The 20618-nt window shown below is 42.0% G+C and overlaps 2 protein-coding genes across 3 annotated transcripts in view; one reads left to right on the top strand and one right to left on the bottom strand.

Moving 5' to 3' along the window:
* Nucleotides 1-220: 220 nt before the first annotated feature.
* LOC129168651 (roundabout homolog 1-like) overlaps nt 221-20618 on the top strand; it is a 174540-nt gene continuing 154142 nt past the window's right edge. For both annotated transcript variants that reach the window (XM_054754142.1, XM_054754140.1), the window contains exons 1-3: nt 221-390; nt 2924-3445; nt 3526-3646. In XM_054754142.1, coding sequence (XP_054610117.1) covers nt 3636-3646 — 11 coding nt within the window. In that variant the 5' untranslated portion in view covers nt 221-390; nt 2924-3445; nt 3526-3635. The remainder of the gene's footprint in view (nt 391-2923; nt 3446-3525; nt 3647-20618) is intronic.
* On the bottom strand, nt 5282-14974 carry ppm1db (protein phosphatase, Mg2+/Mn2+ dependent, 1Db). The gene is made up of 7 exons (XM_054754144.1): nt 14318-14974; nt 12222-12450; nt 10173-10297; nt 9918-10099; nt 9613-9840; nt 9425-9512; nt 5282-8050 (listed from the first exon to the last, which is right to left on the bottom strand). Exons 1-6 carry the CDS (start codon nt 14829-14831, stop codon nt 9429-9431), a joined length of 1362 nt encoding a protein of 453 aa, XP_054610119.1. The 5' UTR covers nt 14832-14974; the 3' UTR covers nt 5282-8050; nt 9425-9428.

The following is a 20618-nucleotide window of genomic DNA, read 5'->3' as shown; positions in this document are numbered from 1 at the left end:
ACTTATTATGTAATAATGACGCTTGTTTTTACTCAACCAACCAATGAAGCATGCAAACCTCTGCTCAAACTAAGCCAAATGATGCTACAAATCTATCCAAGGCCTCTCGCCTCACCTACGTGTTTGAGACAACCCGACTTAAAGGCAGTTAAGAATCTTAACCTCAGGAACCCTCTAAATCCAGTTCCAAAAGGTGGCATCTCTCATTCCATGGAACGACTTCATTGCACCGTTGAGTATAATCTCGAAGACCATGCTCATCCACGCTTTCACGCGTTATTACATGGGTGAGCCTGACATTCCATCACGCAAAATCAATGACTGTAGCATTTCCACACCTGAAACGTGGACTTGGACTCAAGAGAGAAACAACAAGATCACGGCTTCTCGGTAAGCCAAATGCAAATCAAGAACCGGGTGCTTGCTAAAACCGCTTTAAGCCGTCTGAAGCGCATGACGGTAACCATTTGTTTTATATATATGTATGTTTGTGTGTGTGTATTTTATATATATATATGTTTATGTAGAAACTGCAAACCTTTGAGCCTCGAGGGTTGGAGGGTTGATGAACAAACAAAAGAACGCAAATGATACTGTGGGTAGGTCTTTGACAATTCATGATACAATCCGTGAGCGTCACGCGGCTCATTAACAGGATTTTGTGCCAGCTGAGACATCGAAAGGGAACCTGTGTAGCCTTAATGCAGGTAGCTTGTTATGGGCGCCACACACAGGAGGCAACGTCGCCTCCAGTCCATTCATTTTCAATGGAACCTGCACGACAGGGCGAGTCACCGTGCAGCCAAGAGACAAGCATGTTAACTTTTCTGCACGTGCACGTCATTGTTCACACGCTGGCTTGTGACGTGATCCCACAAAGTTGAAAAATGTTCAGCTTTTCATTGCTGTCGCCCAGAGGAGGACCAATCAGTGGGAGTTTCATTGATTGACAAAGGAACGGACAGGATGCTATTCAGGACTTTCTGTCTTCCTGGATCTGCTTGACATTTGTAAAAATAATCTAGAGATATAAAGAAAAAAGCAACAGCATGGGAACTTGTTGGCGCCACAGTAAACATATCAGGTATGTTTTCATTAGTTTACAAGGACATTTATGAACGTTTATCTTCAATACTAGCAAGATCCGGTACTAGCAAGAGTGCAAAATCAACACCAGTCACTTTTCCTCCTCTGAACTGCTTTGATACCCACAAATTCCCTCCAAATATGCTGGCCACAGCCGTTCGTCGCCTCCCTTGTGCAGGGTTTACTAGTGCAATGAGTTTTGCCAATCGCAGTCGTTTGTCACCTCCCATGTGTGGCGCCCATTGCACCTAACTCTAGATTATGGTGTGTACATAGCCGGCTTGCTCGCCAGGCAATATAAGCACGCTCAAGGCGTCACAAGCACTCACAAGCCATCACAGAAACAGGAAGCTACGAACATTCATACATTCAAACAGTTCTTTCTACAGACCAGAGTTGGCTCTGAGGAAGACTGCAAGTGGGCAGCCAAAACTGTCAGGTACAAATAAAAGTAGCCAAAGCTGGTCTGTAAAAAGAACCGCTTAGAATGAAGGAAGTCTCTCTTTCATTGAGCAAAACCGATCCCACGACAATGTGAGAGAAGCAAGTGACTAGCTCTTTCAAAACAAGCCTAAAACAAGAGTAAACTGTGCAATAGTGATGGTCGAGTATTGACCAAGTCGTTCGAAACTTGCAAGTTTTTTACTGAACCAGGACTTGCGGGTAATTGTCTCTGTTAAATCGTTCACTTACCCTGTAGCCGCTAGCTAAACGAAAAAGGAAAGCAAGTAACGCAACTTTAGTGAGTCGGGTAGTTGGACTTGTTGAGCATTTGCAAGTTTCTCGGGTGACTTTGTCCTCTGTGATGATGTCCTCTGTTTTTCTGTTGTATTTTAGTTTGGCTATATTGTAAATCACCCGGCTACCTCAATTTACTGCAGGGTTTAAAATAAATTATGTAATTATTAATTTATTTTAATTAATCATGTATTTCATTAAGGCTTGCATTCTTTATACTATGATATGAAAAACACTACATTTTAAAATTTACCAGACAAAAAAAATGGTCAGACACATTAGATGAATTTGCACAAACTATCGGTATCGCCAATACAAGCTTGATTTTTACTAAGTATTGCATTGGAATCGCCACTACTACGCACTACATTGTAAAATATTCCCAAAGTTGCTGACATACGTCAACCTGGCAACAGTGACGAAAACGCAACGTCAGGGACGTGACAACACAGCACACAAACCACAGTCACGGTGTCAAATAAACGCCATAAACGCACAAGAAGTAAGTAGGACACACACGGGGCAACAACTAATACCATGTGGAATCATAACAACAACATAAAGTAGCGTTAAACGTGTAAATGACAGCAACTAGTTACACCAAGCGCTGCAATGCATGCTGGGATCCCGGAAGCACTCCAGCGACGCTACGATATCACACTCAAAAACGGAAAAACTCACATAGATTCAAACGTAAAGCAATGCCCAATTAGTATTACTACAAATCTGAGTAACAAGTAAGTCTGTCTGGAGGAGACAGCTTTGTTGGTTGGTGGGAAGCATCTGTGAGTGTATCTGTTTGCACGTGTGACGAGGTACTGGTCACATGGGCACAGGTGGGCGTGTATAAAATGCGTACACGGAAGTGATAAAGCATTTGTATACCGTGTACTTATTGCATAAATGTTGCCTATATCGAGATGTATTGTGTGTAACGTGGATTGCTGTATTCAGAACGTTTAAATAGTAATATTTATTGACTTATTCACATAACTTTTATTTAGAGGTAAAGGTATTTCTATTGTTTGATGGACTGCACTGATGGAGGGAGCTGCCATATGGATAGAGGCAAAATGTTAATGTTTCCTGTCCTCTTTAGTGACTCCACAGAAGAAGTGTTGTGCTGTAGAAGTCCATGTGATGCTGGCTGGCCAGTTTGGAGCCATCAGCATGGAGCCATCCAGCAGAGGGAAGTCATTGTTTTGTAACAAGTTGCTGTCATCAGGATCAACACTGTAATTCATCACAAGAAGCATGTGTGTGTGTGTGTGTGTGTAGGAGGAAACGAGACAAGACAAAACATACAATTGTCCTGAGAAACATTGAATTTTGTGGTAAAATCTTTTACATGGAATGAAGGCGACCAATTCAATCACATGCTCTATCTGCAGGAGAGGAAACAAGGTCACGTCATGTCCCATTACCCGGAGAGGTCTTCCTCCTTTTAGTACTTTCCCCACAGCCTCCCGAGAGTGTCAGACGACAGGCCATTAAAACCCTGTTGAAACACCACTGATACTGTCAGAAGGAGGGCAGCAGACGTGAGGAGAAGCGAGGCTCCACCTAAGGATGCCGGGGAGACGGAAAGTGGGAAGCAGCACATAAAGGTTGACTTGATAGGGTGGGTGTCTAAAGCAGGTGGGAATGAAGTTATGGAAAGACCATTAAGTGTTAAAGTAACTCCCTGCCGGTTTGCCACAGATGCGTACGTGTTGGGAATATGAGCAGGAGGGTCAGGAGAGGAGTGGGAGACACGGTGATGCTGCGCCGGCTAATGCAAAGTGACACGGTGTATTCGTAAGAGTGGGAAGATGCATGCGAGGTAGGTCAGCAGATGTTGGGCTGACAGTCAATGAAATATTCACATCCAGACACCACTATCATCACTTTGTAATCTTTGGCCGTATGTTTGCAAGGGCAGGAAGTGGTGAACAACTCCAAGCAATTTCAACTCAAAGCAAATCGCTGATGGAGTTTTCTCACTTTCACAGATACTATCAATCCTTATTTGACATTTACAAGAGTATATTCTGTGATTGACTTGCAATAATGGAGGTCAAACAATTCATTTTTCACAGTGTGAGACAATCCTCCCCCAGCGAGCTGGGGGACTTAAGAGCAGGCGATGCAGCTTGAGAAAAAGAATGAAAAAATTAGCATTTTTAAACCTGCGAAGCTAAATGTATGTTATAGGAACAACATCTTTTGTTTGGTTCCTACTCTGAATTATTTAGAATTTGTTAACGAGGACTCGTGTTAAAAGCAATGTTGGGTTGAGTAATCTTAATTCTTTTTCAAAAGGGAGTTTTCTATGGAAGCACGTTTCTGCCACTGAAAGAAAAAAAATCCCAATGGTAAATCAAAATTATAAAATAAGAAATCAAAATTATGAGATAATAATTCAAAATTACGAGATAAGAAGTCAAAAGTGTGCCGCCTTCACTGGAGCCTTCGTCACATGGCAATTAGAGCATGTACAGTTTGTATCTCATAATTAAGACTTTCTTATCACATAATTTCGATTTTTAATCCCATAATTACGATTTTTCTATCTAATAATTATGACTTTTTATGTCATAATTTCAGCTTTTTATCTGATAATTGACTTTTTATGATAGATACTTTATTCATCTCCAATTTAAACTTTTTATCTCATAATTTCAAGTTTTTACTTCATAATTATGACTTTATCTAATAATTTTTGTATTTTATCGTATAATTTTGACTTTTTACCTCATTATTGTGACTGCATCTCATAAATAGGATAGTTTTAAATCTCATAAGTAGGACTCTCTTATCTCATCATTTAAACTTTTTATCTCATAATTATGTCTTAGCATTGGAATATTTTTTTTCTCTCAGGGGCGGAAACCGGCTTCCATAGTTTTGGTCCCCTGTAGTTTCTACCGTCCAAAAACAATGTTATAATATCAAAACAAGACGCTAGGACCAAGAGGAAAACGGCCTCTCTCAAGTTGAAGCCTCCTCCCTTTTGTACAGCCCACGAGCTCATCGATTGGTTCAGGCGTTTTTTTTTCTGTGCTAACGTGTGATTGGCCGTTCTTGCTGTCACTCCATGAGCGCCTGAATTGACTTCCTACTCGCTCGTGTTTTCCTAGAGGGCCAGAGTCCGTGTTTCAAGACTGCCACTGTAAGTTGTCAACATGTTGGACGTTTGTTGTGCCTGGGTCACGTCAGCTAGAAGGCTTTTTGTATCACATTTATATCATTTACAATCACTTTTGAGTTTGTGCTTGTGTACACCCTGCACCTCTGAAATCAGAAGTGACCTGATCATATAATTGTATCAATATTTAATATCAGTGAAGTGTATGCCATAATCGTAGCAGATAACAGCACTCCTAGAAATGTCGTCTGGTTTAGTCCATTAACATGAATGCCACCTAGTGGAGCTTGACATCATTGCAAGTGCTCTGCATCACGTTCGACGCCCACCACAGCACCAATTGCAAAACGGCAAGTTTATTACAACACAGACAGTGTATATCCAGTCACTTTCGAAGCATGTTTCTTATACAGTTGGTCCTGAGAAGTGGCTGAGAGGGGAAACCAAAGTGTTACAGCACATGCCCATTAACATCCATTAGCTCTGGACACTTCACAACACAGAGTAGATCTGAGCATGCCAGACGTACTTTGCATAATAATGTACTGTACAAACGTCTATTGCATATGATATACTGTACAAAATCAACAAAAATGCAACTGTAGTAGGGAGACCACATGGGACAGGAGGTCAGTGTGGCTAGAAGTGAAGGTGCACGATAAATAGAGGTGGACATATTGGGGACATGTTTAAATATTTGGGTCCTTCCTATGAAAAAGCACCAACGTGTTTGTGCTAAGGCAACAATTCATGTAACAGAAAGGCAACCAAATCAACAACAGTAATACAGCTGCCACATCAACAAGCCATAACGGACACAAGGATCGGACACTCATACCAACTGAGTACCAACACTTGTTATTTGAAAAGTCTTACACAAACGAACAGCAGAAAGGAGGCCATTGAAAAGAACGAGCATACAGTTGATAGTTGAAGTAGCTTATCATGAAGACATAAGTCTTCATGATAATTTTCGAGGAATTCCAGTTGTGCTTTGATAAGCATGAATTGTGATTGTGCAATCTTTGATGTCTGCTCCTTTGTTGGGAAGAAATACTCGACGACTGGTACGTATAGGAGAAGACACGGTAGCTGTTGTGTTTAGGTTTGTAAGGAATTTTGACATTCATCTTGTAGACTCTGCAGAATGAGTGTAGCCTAATGCATCTCCATATCCTTAATCACAATGAAAAGATGAAGTGTTTTGTGGCACTGGATGGTCATTCTTGTGGAGTACGATGCGGCAGTCAAATGATTCAAATTAGAGCTGCAACAATTAATCCATTATCCAATTAATCCACAAGTTTGTATATACAGTATAATGCATGTTTTTTTCTCTAAAATGTAAAAGTGCTCTGATTTCAGCCTTTCAAATTTGAACGTGTGTTTCATTCATATTGATTTGGCTCGTCTACGGCAGGGGTGCCCAATGTGTGGCCCAGGGGCAGCAGCAAAGAGTCCAAATATTAAGAGAAAAAAAGTCAGAATTTTATGAGAATAACGCCGTAATAGTATGAGGAAAAATAATGTCTTTGTAGTAGCATAGAGTTGAAATGTTAAAGAAAAAGTATGTTATTTTAAGTCCTGCTATTATGAGAAACAAACAAAAATAAATACATAATTTGTGGGAAATTATGTTGTGGAAAAAGCTCTAACGTTATGAGAATAAAGTCAAAATATTATGGAAATAATATCAGAATTAGGAGGAGAAAATTTACATGAAGAAAGTTTAAATAAAAAAGAAAACAGCAGCAGAAATGGGGAAAAAAATGCTGGAATTTTATAAGGCCCGAGCCAGAATATTACAAAAAAAGGCATATTCTAAGGAGAAAAAAAGTCTCAATTTTATGAGAATAAACTTAATATGACGAGAAACTACCTCATTCTGGTAGAATAGAGTCGCAATATTAAAGAAAAAAACTTTTAAAAAAATCAAGTTGGAATTTGTGGAAAAGTTCTCGGAATAAAGGGAAAATATGGGACTGAAGAAAATTTACGAAGATTATTTAGGAAGGAAGTTGAAATATTTTGGGGGAAAAAAACCAACAGCAAAAATGGGGAAAAAAGCAAAGAGTCAAATTGATACTAATAAAAAGCTTCTTCACACAAAGCTGAGATGCAGTTTTCTCTTGCAATATAAATAGAAATACTGTAGGTAGCATATCTAGGAAATAAAACGATGAAAGTGGCCCTTGCATTCTTTCATCTTGTCACGATGCGGCCCTCGCTGGAAAACGTTTGGACACCCCTGGTCTAGAGCCCAACCGCTTACTCTAAGTTCAAACAAGCAGCTTCAGATGAACCCACTAAGAGAATGTTAGTTAGTTGCAGCCTGATTGAAAGGTGTAAGACTTTTGGATAAGATTCTCATGAGATTGGGAACATGGGCGTCTTTTCTAACAAGCTATCATGGACAACAGTCATTTTACAGATCATAAAATCCAAAGCATGTAAAATAGGCGTTCATTTCATTAAGAAATTCAATCTAAAGCCGTACAGAAAATTCCAAAGGAACTCGTAACACAGTTGCCTGTCAAAATAGTTTTGGATATACTATTGTCATTATATTCATGTAGAAGTATGAAAATAGACTGCGTACGCTGAACAAATCTACACTAGAATTTAAGGACGGGGGTAGGGAGTCTAGTAATATGAGAAAAATATAAAAGCAAAGCACATTTAAAATCTCAAAGTTCGCCACATATTTACAAAAACAGCTAGAAATAAAGTCCGTACATGTAGGAAGAGTGCACCCCCACGCAGCACACGCACAACAAAGCCTGTTGTCCTCTGAGGAGACGTCTCAAGGTGACACATCTGTCGGGGGAACCATCCACCTTGGTCGTCTCTGCGGCATCACCTTTTTACCAGAGGAGACCACGCCACAGCAGTCAGGTCCACTTGGATTGTTGAGTCGTGCTTTTGGAACACATTCAGTGGTCCGTATAAGGAGTGGGGGGGGTCTGTTGGCCCCTGTAGAGTCAACATTGGGAAAGAACTGCATGGTGGGCCAGAAAGCTGTGTCTCATCCAGCCTGAATGCCTGCTCCAGAGCGGTAGAGCTTTATGGAAGCGGAGAGGAGGCATTCCCAGCTTTGCTCTGCGGAAATAAATAACAGGAAAAAAAGAGACAATTTCACCCAAATAGTTACTTTAGCAGATGAAGCAAGTCTTCAAGAACACCAGGGACTTTTGATCGGTAGTGTCTACAGTGTTCCCTCGCTCCATCGTGGTTCACCTTTTGCGGACTCGCTGTTTCATTGATTTTTTTAAAGTGCAAGTGCAAGTTTTACAGCGTATGAATGCTGTTACAGGCCGAGCCTGACCCTTGAAGAACTACATTGTGGGAAGTTGCATTGTAGTCTTCTGTGTCCTGATTGGCTGAAGACCGTCTCCTGTTGTGGTCATGGCCAAACATGGCTAACAAACTAGCTAACTGAGTAATCGCCAATACTGTAAACAATAGAAGGAACGCCGACGAAACGCTCCGTACCCAATTGGCAGAGGAAACCAGCCACCACACAAAAAGTCGCACCCCCGGACACACCGAAGGAAGGCAGAAGACACACGGCTCCAGGACGCCACCACAGAACAAAGGAATCCTCGGCCCACGGAGGACGAGGGGAAGGAGTAAACACGACAGCAGGAGAAACATACTTCAACTTGCACACAAGTCATGTAATAATTTCTTGTGTTTCTAGTGTTTAAAGAACAGAAAAATGTTAATGCCCGTCTGAGAAAAGTGTATAAAGTGTATGGTGAGAGCTTGTACAGCCTTAAAACAAATTAAAGTTGGCTACTTATCCCCCACGATAAACGAGGGAACACTGGATATTATACATCATTGAACATGTGCTGGCTTTAGGTTAAAGTGGGGTGGTGGTTGTTTTTTGGCGACAACTAGTGGCTGCAATAATTCATTGAGTTGAGCAGTTTGGCACTCAAATTAAATGATATGGAGACATCTTGTGCGCTAGTTGTACCAAATGCCCATTGAGCACACAAAAATCCTTATCAGCCACCTGAAACGCCAGAGCGGCTGCTCACAGCATGTGTCCGAATACAGTGCAGCTTGTTGGGCCACAGCAGGTGGTTCCTCCCCCTCTATACTCTGCTTCCCCTTGATACTAGTGATGTGGTAGTAGTGATGTCATAATATCCGATTAGGACAAATCAACAAATCCTAATTAGTTCCAGTCCTTCTTACGTCCAGGTGTTCACAAACTACACTTAAATTAAGCACACTTAAAGTTATTGGTATCAGTATTGGTTTGAAAAACTCTATATCTATATCTATATCTACATATATATCTATATCTATATCTATATATATATATATATCTATATATATATATATATATACACACACACACACACACATATACACAGTATATCATGCATCTCTAATTGAAGCGTTTCCATAAATGTTTTGAATCTTTCGCAGCTGGAAAATCAGAGTTTTCTGAGAAATCACCTGGCTACCACTCCAGGCATGTCCATCCTTCATGTTCTTCTCCATATATCTCATCTTCTTCATTAAACAAGCCATCCTCACGTTCCACCTGTGGGCCCCAAACACAAAGAAGGATGACTACTTCATGGTCTCAGTGGTTCATCCGCTAGAACGATTGCAGGATGACGCCATGAAGACACGACACAGACCTTAGGAACCTCATATATGTTATACTGGGTTCCCGGGAAGGGAATGTGGTCGATTCCCTGAGCCATGTCCACCATAATCTCATCTCGATGCATGGGGATGGTGGGACCCCCACGCTCCTGCAGTGCCAGGACAATGACCGTCGTGTTGTCCGCGCGAAGCATGCGCTCTTTCCAAAAAAGCAGTGCCGTGCATCCCAACCGGCAGGCACAAGACATCCCCTTTGGTCCCTGAGAAGCAAAAGACGTGTGAGTACCCAGAAAGACAAATAACGTAAATGTAAGTCCAAGGCTGAACAATCACGCACCACCATTTTGTCATGGTTATAACACATGTTGACCGCATTCTTGGGAGGCATCATGTTCCATAGACCGTCACTGCCAAGGATGATGTAGCGATGTCGTTTGGGGTCGAGTGTCATCACGGTGGTATCAGGCTCTGGCGATACCACAAACTCCCCACTGTAGAAATCGTAGCTCCACAAATCGCCTTAGGACAGAAAACAAAATGTGTCATTTGTCATCACGTAACATTTATGTGGGGAAATATCTGCTAGCCTTACCAAGAGATCGCGCCACCGCCAGGAAGGGGATCTGGTCGATAACTGTACTCCGCCTCACGGGTCCATTGTGGGTCAGTCGAGGTCTTTTCCACACCACACGGTTCACCCCAGATTTCTTCATCACACTGCAGTGAAGAAAATGACCACTTTTCATACATGACTAGTAGGGGTGCACGATAGCCATGCGAGGGAATTAGGACATAAATCCCACAACATTCAAAATTGCTCCAATAATAAAATAATAATTAAAAAAACACTCCAAATGTGGCGAGATTACTTGTACTGTGCAGGTGAGCAAATCAAGCGCTCCTCCTCCCCCCCCCCCCCCCCCCCCCCCCCTCCTGCCTGCAATATTAACGGCCTGTCGTAACTACCCCTACTTCTTTGAGTAGGCCTGGGCAATATGACCTGAAATCAATATCACGATAAATTTGGCAGTTTTACCTCGATAACGATAAATGCATGATAAATCCCCGACAACTATATATCTTTTCAATCTGAAAATAATCGCAGGAAATGCAAATTAACTTATTTTTGTTGATTTATTGGCCAACTAGCACACATTACTTTCAATGAAATATAATGCACGTAATGGGACGCACCTTTGGTCTTCTCTGTATTGACGTGTCATGATAACAATCTCGATCTCAATACAGATAAGACCAAAGAGATGATCATCGACCCAAGAACAAGGGAAAAGGAGCCGCATAGACCCCTGTTTATTGATGAGACTGAGGTGGAGAGGGTGAAAACCTTCAAGTTCCTTGGCACACACATCAGCGAGGACCTCACCTGGTCTCACAACACCCAACAAATTCTGAAGAAGTCCCAAAGGAGACTGTACTTCCTGAGAAGACTGAGGAAATTTGGCATGTCCGCCACAATCCTGAGTTGCTTCTACAGATGCACTATGGAAAGTGTCCTTACCGCCTCCATCACTGTTTGGTACGGTAACTGTACAACACGTGATAGGAAGGCACTCCAGCGGGTGATCAAGACCTCACAGAACATTGTTGGGGCAGCCCTCCCCTCACTGCAAGACATTTATAAAACTAGAGTCCTACGAAGAACACACATTTGACCAACTGTGACGTTTCAAGTGGCTGGTAAAGGTTTCTTGTGTTTTCTTTCTTTTTCTGGGTGAATGAACAGAACAAGAATTTCATTGCATAGCAGAACTACCTGTTTTACTGTGCATATGACAATAAAACTCTTGAATCTATTCCGCTTATAAAGCCTTCTGAAGAAACCTCCAAAAAGCACCAACAACGCCCCACTTCCATAATGTTCTTTGGTAAACAGCCTGGCATACTACACCCTGTACTGTAGGCTGGATGGGTGGAGTCACGTGACTACACACACTGTACCTCGTCTTAAAGGGGAATGAACATAGCATACCAGCACACACAGTCAAAACTTTTATTTTCCTTTTTATTAAAACACAATTTACCGACATGGGATAAAAGGACATCGGTTATTGTGGTAAATTTCGGTAACGTTAAATTTTTGGTTTATCGCCCAGGCCAGAAGAAAACATTGGCGGTAACAGCTGAGGCTGTAGGCAACCTCCTGTTATTTTTGCATCAACTCGACAAGATGGCAGCAGCTGCATATGAAGTCTCATGAGTGGTCAGGTCTGGTTCGTGGTCGTCATTACGCAATCTGTCCCGGAAACGCAATCAGTTCTGCGCATGCACGAGACCTACATCACTTCCTCCTTTCGCAAATTTATGACAGCGCTTCTGTGACGTCACGTGCTGTGGTAGTTATTATTGTAAACGTATGAACATGAATGGTCAATAACCATACTTCATATATGCAATATATGGGGGGATTATTTTATTCAAAGACCGGGTCATCATGCGGATGCTTCTATCGTCTTTCTTCATCAACACAAAGCGATGTAAAAAACAGTGCACGTAGCGTAAAATAGATGGACGGATGGCGTAGATGACACATGCCTAACATGTGACTGCGTTCTGTACATGCGTAGAATGGATTACGTTTCCGGTATGGATTGCGTCATGACAGTGGTTTTGAAACACTCACCTGCCGCCCAGTCGCTCGATCCTTTCCTTCTCTTTCGGAAGTTCGGGTTTGTGGTCTTGTGTGACTTCAAGCGCCTGAAGCGTGATATCCGATTCATTTTCTTTCACTCCGACCACCACGGCTGAATCTCCCACGTGAGCAACATACATGTGCACACCACGGATCACAATCACACTCGCTGTAGTGCCTGACGTACTGGGCAGGCCTGTGATGGTTTTAGGCCACTCCGCTGGAAGGGAAAGAAATGGGGGAAAAAAAATGTCACAAAATATGGTAAAGGATACTGATAAAATGGGGGGGGGGCGGCACCAGAAGCCCGGGAATGCTTCCTGGAGGCTGGCCATAGCGGTGAGGTGCTCTGCCTGCAGCACACCCAGCAGGGGTCCATGGAAGGTGGGGAAGTGCAGCAGGGGAAGGGGCTTCATGCAGCCCGGAAATGGTGAGCGCAGCCTGGCAATAACAGCGAGGTGTTCCGCCTGGGGCACGCACAGAGAGGTTCCAGGAAAGGCGGGGAAGCGCAGCAGGGAGGCCGGCCAGGATGGCAGCTATTCCTTACGGTCGTCACACTGGGCTTTGAAACTAGGAACCACAACTAAAAACTTTTAACGATCCCAAGAGAATGGCAATGTTAGCCCTGCTTGATGCCAAACCCTAAATAGCAGCATACAGTAGAGCCACGTGTTTGGTTGGGGGTATTATGTATTTATGAAATTATTACCAACTTATGGTGAAAAAATCCTAAACATTTTTGATGAAACATCTGCTACGTTGCGGGGCCGTGAATGCTGAATCACAAACCTGCCTGGATCCACTGTACCTGTCTCAGGAATGTTGGCATATACCATCCACAGCTCCACCTTTCAACAAGCATGACTTCATTGTTGTTTGCACAGCAAAAGACATTATCTTTTCCACAATTATATCAGCTGATATAAAAAAAAAACTGCCAGTTTTGCTTTGTTTACTTGCAGGGGGTTTTCCGGTAATGCTTTACAATTAGCCAGCCCCTCCAGGTGGTTCCCACACAGCACTTAATTGCCAATTTACCTTGGATAGAACCAGAGCACCAGGCCCTGTGCCAGACCAAAGGGCGGTTGGAGATGATCCATAAGATTCCATACCATCCTCATGGTTCTGTGTTCTACATCACATGTGTCAAATGCGGATCTCACAGTTCTAAACTTGTCTGTTAGCCATACATTTAGAAATGTATACATTTGTCAGGTGCTACTCGGATAGGCCGCTAGGGTGCGCATTTCAAACAAATGAATGCCGCCGAGGGAGCAGGATGATGAGATTTGCAACATAGTAGAAATGCTATCATGCTAACTAGAGCTGCAACTAACCACTATTTTCTACGTCGATTCATCTAAGCGTGTTGTTTCCATTCACTGAGTAACGGGTTAGGCCCGACACCAGGGGTGTCCAAATTGTTTCCAGCGAGGGCCATGATATTTCAACTTTTTCTCAAACGTAATTTTCCCGAAATCACAACATTATTTAGTTTTTATTTACAGAAAATCACCAAAAACAGTAGTTGAAATAGTTTATATCCTTTTGTCATATCTCAGCTGGTAAAATGTCTGCCATAGAAAAGGAACATCCTACGAGTTTATGTGACCCAGAAGATGTCATGTTGTTTTGGACACGCGAGGTGGGTCAATGTACACGTCACACACCGTATGCATATGCTTCATCGCTGTGAGCATTGTGTGGGTAGCGCCTGAGTCGCATTTGAACAAATGGGAATTGCACTGTTCACACTGACATGAAAAATCACATACAGGTCCCGTGAGGAAAAAAAAGGGAACTGAACGCAGCCCTTTTTACATTTACGGCTTCAAGTGTGAACGCACCCTTGGGCGGTCTCGGTCCACCTGTTTGATGTTGGCATTCACACCTAACAGTACAAACGGACTAGTTTGTTTGAACCAGAGCAAAACCGGCAAGTGTGAACGCACCCGAATGGAGTGATTTCTCTCCATGAAAGCATGCTGGATGACACCTCAGGTGTGTTTGTAATCCTGCCTCCACTTCCAGCCTCTAATGTTGTTTGAAGGATGCTGAATGTAATGAAATAATGAAAGGGGGCTTACGTAGTTGTTTCCACATTGCATGGTGACAGGCGATGAATCCTTTCCGAAGAGCAGCACAGACTTCAGCGTGATCCTTGGACCAAAAGCCCCTCTGTCTCTTTAGCAAATCCCACAAATGTTCCCTGGCGAAGTGGGCAGCTTCCCGGCCGCCGTGACCGTCAAACACGGCGAAAAACGCCACGGAACGCCGAGTGTCGACGACGCGCTCCTCCTCGACTTTTCCGTCTGATAGCGGCGCGCTGTGGTCACCGGCGTCCTCGCTCGCTAGGCTCTCGACCCACATAGCCGAAACAGGGCCAGGCTCGGCGGCCACAATACCCCCACGTAGCGCGCTTTCAGTCTGTTTGGAGGAATCGCTCTCCGCGTTGTCCTGTCCTCTCTGCGACTTAGTGTAGTCTTCACTCCGCGACGACGTCGGCTCATACTCGATTCTTATCTCGACAACATCCTCCATGTATTTCCTCCCTCCTTGCTCGGAAAACGCACTCATGCGAAATATTATTGCATCGTCCATGACTGCGAACACCAAATGCTGCCTGTTTAGACAACAAAAGGGCGCATGTAGTGGCTAACTGTAGCTCAGGAGCTAAATTTTTGAACCGATTTTGCCGCGATTGTATGGCCGAAGGCTTCCTTCCTTTTTTGTTTATCCTCTTGTACGCGTCACATTGTGCGTCGTGACGTCATCACGCCGACCCACAAGTTATCTACTGCGCATGACACGCTCCGTCGGCTTTAGCCGCCGCTAGCACACTAGCGCAACAAAAAATACATTGAACTTTTCCCTCCCTGAAGCAGGGGCGTCCAAACTTTTTCCAACGGGGGCCACATCCTGAAAAATGAAAGGATAAGGCATATTATTACTATCACATAGTATTATGTTCCCATTTTTGTCTTTTTTTTAATTTTCCAAATATTTAAACTCTCTTCTTAAATAATCTTTGTAAAACTTCTCATATATTATGTCTTCATTCCCATAATATTATAACTTTTTGGGCAACGTAATTTTCCAAAAATTGCAACTTCATTTAGTTTCCATTGTTTCTCATAATATTATGATAAAAAAAACATGCTTTTATGTTCAATGAATATTGTCCACAGAAACAAATGTTCTTTTATCTATTTTATTATCAAATCTTCGAAAAGGCACCAATCAAGCAGAGAGAATTCAATCATCCAATGTTGCTGTCTGCTGAAGAGTGCTCCGAGACGAAGAAACACACACACTGAGGCTTTTCATACACAACAGATAAGGACCAATAAATCAGAACAATCTGCCAAGCACGGCTAGGATACCTCCAGCTGGCCGAGGTCACCGCGTGACCCTGGTGGTGAGACACTGGAAGAAATATTAGGGGACTGTGAGACCGTTTAGATTGGGAGAAGAATGCATGCCAACCTATTTTTCCCCAAAATGTTTTTGTTTTGTTTGTTTCTCATAATATTACGACTTTTAAAATTTTTTAGTTTTTGTAGCAGCTTTATGCTGCTGAAATTATATTTCCTCAAAGTATTACAAGTTTATGCATGTTTTTTTAATAGTTTTCCAACTATTTCAACTTTCTTCTTGTAAATGTTCTCCTTGTAATATTGCGACTTTATTCCCATAATAGTATAACTTTTTCTCCAACCTAATTAATTAAAAATTGAAACTTTATGCATTGTTTTCTTTGTTTATCAAAATAGTAAGACTTTTAAAAAAATGACATCTTTTTTTGAATACTTTAAACTTTACGCTACTGCAGTGACATTATTGTTCCTCATTTCTCTCGTAAAATTACAACTTTTTCTCATCAGATTACAACTTTTTTCTCTTAGTATCTGGACTTTATTTTTGGAAAACGACTGCTGATTTTGCTGGTGTTTTTTTTTTAGTTCTCTTGTTAAATTATATTTTTAGATTTGTTTACCCCAAATTGCCCAGGGCCTGCGTTTGGACGGATGTAAAGCCCACATATTTGGTTAATGTTGCATAAGAAAATCCAAACAGCAGCCGGACCCTCACATTCTTCATAAATAGTACTTGCATATCAGTCAGAGGTGAAAACTACGGTGGCCGACAGGGTCAAATGAGCAGCAAAAACACACAAACGTGAACTTATGCATATAAACAAATCCAAATAAAAACAAACTAGAAAAGCAGTCGGACAGTGCAGACCTTGCTACATAGTCCCCCCCATATTGTGATTTACAGCATAAATATTAGTCCTACATGTATTTGGTCTACATATTTAGATTCCTTGACCATGAAGACATAGCATTAGCAATTGGGTTCATAATGATATCAATATTAGTTCAGTAGTTATTCACAAAAATGGCATTTTCCATAATGGTGGTTTTCTTCTGGATCTTTCTCCATCGCTTTTCAAGATACAATAAATCCAGATTCCACAGTGTCTTGGCTATACAGTATATACAGTATACTGTATATATGTATTTTTATGATATATATTGGCTGTATGTAATGGTATTGGTTGCATTTTTTAGCTTCATTTGTTGTCTAGGTTGAAAATTCCAAACGTCCCCGATTTGTTCATATTCTGGATCATAGTATCCGGAATGATTCCATTATCTGGATCAGTCTTTGATATTTTGTACAACCTGTTGGAAACTTGTCCTGTATTTTTCCTCCAAGTGCTCTGACCATTTTGGTGGAGTTTTCAGCACAAATGCTGAAAATGGTCCTATCTCGCGATGTTAAAGAATCCTTAAAAAAATCTTGGATGCAGATGGTGATCCGGATCAATCAGTTCTTCTGTATCCCATTTCCTACAATTCCTGAACATTACATCCAAATCCATTCAGAACTTTTCAAGTTATTTTGAGCTCAAACAAACAAACAAACAAACAAACAGATAAACGCAGACAAAAACATAACCTCCGCTGCGCTTGGGGGAGGTAAAAATGTTCAACTCTCAAAATCCTTGGAAGCCATATTCTAAATGCGCGTCATGAAATGAATTTCTAGACACTGTTGCATGTTATGATGCATACATTCTATTCTAAGCATTTCCATGCAGTGTATATTCTGCTTTCGGTTTCAAATGTAAGTAAGGCTCATCATAGTGTCCTGCATGACTTCCACTGCTGGGATGTTTGATTGAGTAGTGCTGCAATGGCGCCATGAGGAGGCAGCATTCATCCAGTCAAATCGATTGCATCTTTCCCATACACAATACTCTACACTAAAACAAGAGTATTCCTATCACGTCCACCTTGTAAGCATATACGTAGCACTTAGCACTTCATACAGTACGTGTGCACGTGTTTGGGGGGGGGGTATGCTTGAGAAACAGAAATTTCCCACAAAATGCTTTCATCTCTTCTTCATCCCCCACATACCCAAGCTCTGACCTTGACTTTTGCCTTGAAAACTCAATCCTTCTTTCCGCCTCCACGAATAGGCCAGTCCTCGGAGGGGTGCTGCGTGCACGTGGGGCACCATTACAGATGAAGAGGCAAAGTGATTTCCATGTAAATGGTGTCACAATGCCATTTTCAAGTGAAGCTGCTGAGAAAATGAATCGGTGAAGACGGCGCGGATTACAAAGAGGCAATGACACCTGAATTGCATTCTTACACATTCCCCGTGCAGCTCTTGCATAATGGCCCGGCTATAAAAATAGCTTTGTTTGGCTTTCTCGTGTCGATGCTGAAGTGTCAGTCAACCCCAGCAAAGCCGAGGCGGTGGAAATAGGGATTTGAATATTACCATATAAATATGGAAGCAAATCAATGTCTCACACGCCATCTTTCCGGCAAACTTTTCTCCTTTCATCAAAGCAACCTGGAATGATGAATTAGGAGGAGACGAGATGTACCAGTGGTGTGCAGTCAGGGCCAGCAGAACCTTCTCTGCTGGCCTTAACGCTATCAGAAGCACTGGCCTACATTTATAACTTCAATTCTAGTATTTGCTCCATGAAACTGGATTCATTGATTCCCATCAGTCTATTATCTTCATTTCGTAACAGGTCTTTTATGGCTGCACTGCTTCAGGTATGTGTTGGATTTTGTTTTTTGTCCGGTCAGATTTTCAGCTTTTGTGTGTTCCCATGTCAATTTCATCTGCCCAGGGCCTTCAGAATCAGTAGTCAGTAAAATCCACTTCTGTGCTACTAAAATGACATTTTTCGTCATATGATCAGTCAAATTTCTACTTTTTTTTCTCTCCAGAACAAGGGTGGGCAAACTTTTTGACTCGCTGGCGACGTTGGGTTAAAAAGTTTTAAAAATGTTGGGTGAAAGACCCAGCATGCCTTGCGGCGAGAATATATTGGTGTTATTTTGGCATGGGCATTGTGTGCAGTAGGTAGGGTAGTTTATGCGTGGTGTGTGTTGACGTGATGTGATGTTTTTTTGAACAAGCTACAGATTGCATCTGACTGTTTTGGGAACTCAAGCATGCCACGATAGCACAATAGAATAATCCCAGTGGGCCGGATTATGAAGTCGGCCAGCCTGAAATGGCCCGCAGGCCGCAGTTTGCTCTCCCCTTCTATAGAATATGACTTTTTTTCTCCAAATATTTTGACTTTATTCTCATAAAATTACAGCTGTTTTTCCATACTCCTATTTTTCAACTATTTAAATTTTCTTCTTGTAAAATTTCCTCTTGTAATTTAATGACTTTATTCCCATGATATTAGAACTTTTTTGCCAATCTAATTTTCCAAAAATTACAACTTTTTTTTGTTTTTGTGGGTTTGGTAATGAGAGACACCTTCCAAAAAGTTAAACTTTTGTCTCGTCAGACCACAGAGTATTTTCCCAAAGGTGTTGGCGATCATCAAGATGTTTTCTGGCAAAATGGAGACGAGCCTTAATGTTGTTTTTGTTCAGCAGTGGTTTTGGTCTTGGAACTCTGCCATGCAGGTCGTTTCTGTCCAGTGTCTTTCTTATGGTGGAGTCATGAACACTGACCTTAACTGAGGCAAGTGAGGCCTGCACTTGTTTGGATGTTGCTGTGGGGTCTTTTGTGACCTCACGGATGAGTCGTCGCTGCGCTCTTGAGGTCATTTTGTTTGGCCGGCCACTCCTGGTAAGGTTCACCACTGTTCCATGTTTTGGCCATTTTTGGATAATGGCTCTCACTGTGGTGGGCTAGAGTCCCAAAGCTTTAGAAATGGCTTTATAACCTTTTCCACACTGATAGATCTCAATTCATCTCAGTTAAGTTATGGTTTAAGGAGGGGGCAATCAAGTTTGAAGATTCAAGAGTTTTATTGTCATATGCACAGTAAAACTGGTGGTTCTGCTATGCAATGAAATTCTTGTTCTGTTCATTCTCCCAAAAAAAGAAAAACACAAGAAAATGAATAAGAACATAAGAAACATATATACCAATAAATTAAGCAACAACAACAGAAGAGACATTAATACACATAAATAAATAAACAAACAAATACATAAATAAATAAATAAAGTGCTATGAGTGTGTGCGTGTGTTGCGTGCGGCGTGTGTGAGTGCTTCGTTGAGAAGCCTGATGGCCTGTGGGTAAAAGCTGTTTGCCAGCCTTGTGGTCCTGGACTTCAAACTCCTGTAGCGTCTGCCTGACGGTAGGAGTGTGAATAATGAGTGTTGTGGATGTGTGCTGTCCTTGATGAGGTTGTGTGTTCTTCGTAGGACTCTAGTTTTATAAATGTCTTGCAATGAGGGGAGGGCTGCCCCAACAATGTTCTGTGAGGTCTTGTATTTTGTGTTCAGTTGCGTCGTCATTGATTCATATTTACATTTCTTTGACGATCTGAAACATTTAAGTGTGACAAACATGCAAAAAATAAGACCTAAGGAACGGGGCAAACCCTTTTTCATGCCACTGCATGTCATTTGTACTTTTCGTCACCATAATTATACCATGCTGTAGGTTTTCGGGTTTTTGGGTATCAAAGAGAGCAAGATAGCTGGAATTTGCCCAACAAGTCCAAAGCTGTCAAACAGTGTTGATTTTTGCGCACCTCCCCCCGCGTTCAAACTGCAACGGGCATGCAACTCTGACCAGTCGGGCGAGATTCTTGCGAGAGAAAGCCGTGTTTCCTCAGGAGATGATTATCTGTCCAATGGCACCCTCTCAGCCAATGATAGATGACTTCAGCTTCATTCAAAACTGCACTGCTGAGTGAGATGAATGGTTTTCATCAGAGCTCTGTTCATACTCACATGCTGTACGCTAACATAGCCTCTTGCGCTTACACACGTCTTCAAACGTGTTCATATTTTTGCCTTAGAAATTGGTGCATACTGTTACATAGCTCTCACAAGGGGTTGTAATGACTCAACAATGTGACACAACATGATAGA

Source organism: Dunckerocampus dactyliophorus, chromosome 16 (assembly GCF_027744805.1).
Source record: "Dunckerocampus dactyliophorus isolate RoL2022-P2 chromosome 16, RoL_Ddac_1.1, whole genome shotgun sequence".
NCBI classification, from domain to species: Eukaryota; Metazoa; Chordata; class Actinopteri; order Syngnathiformes; family Syngnathidae; genus Dunckerocampus; species Dunckerocampus dactyliophorus.
The sequence above is the reverse complement of the archived record's forward strand: the minus strand, read 5'-3'. Positions and strand labels throughout refer to the sequence as shown.

What these genes read in the sequence shown, in the direction of transcription:
- ppm1db (XM_054754144.1), bottom strand. Translation starts at nt 14,831, where the DNA reads ATGGACGATGCAATAATATTTCGCATGAGTGCGTTTTCCGAGCAAGGA. An exon ending in ATCGAGCGACTGGGCGGCAG is followed by an intron (nt 10,298 to 12,221) that starts GTGAGTGTTTCA and finishes TCTTCACTGCAG; the next exon opens with TGTGATGAAGAAATCTGGGG. An exon ending in ATAACCATGACAAAATGGTG is followed by an intron (nt 9,841 to 9,917) that starts GTGCGTGATTGT and finishes TTTGCTTCTCAG; the next exon opens with GGACCAAAGGGGATGTCTTG.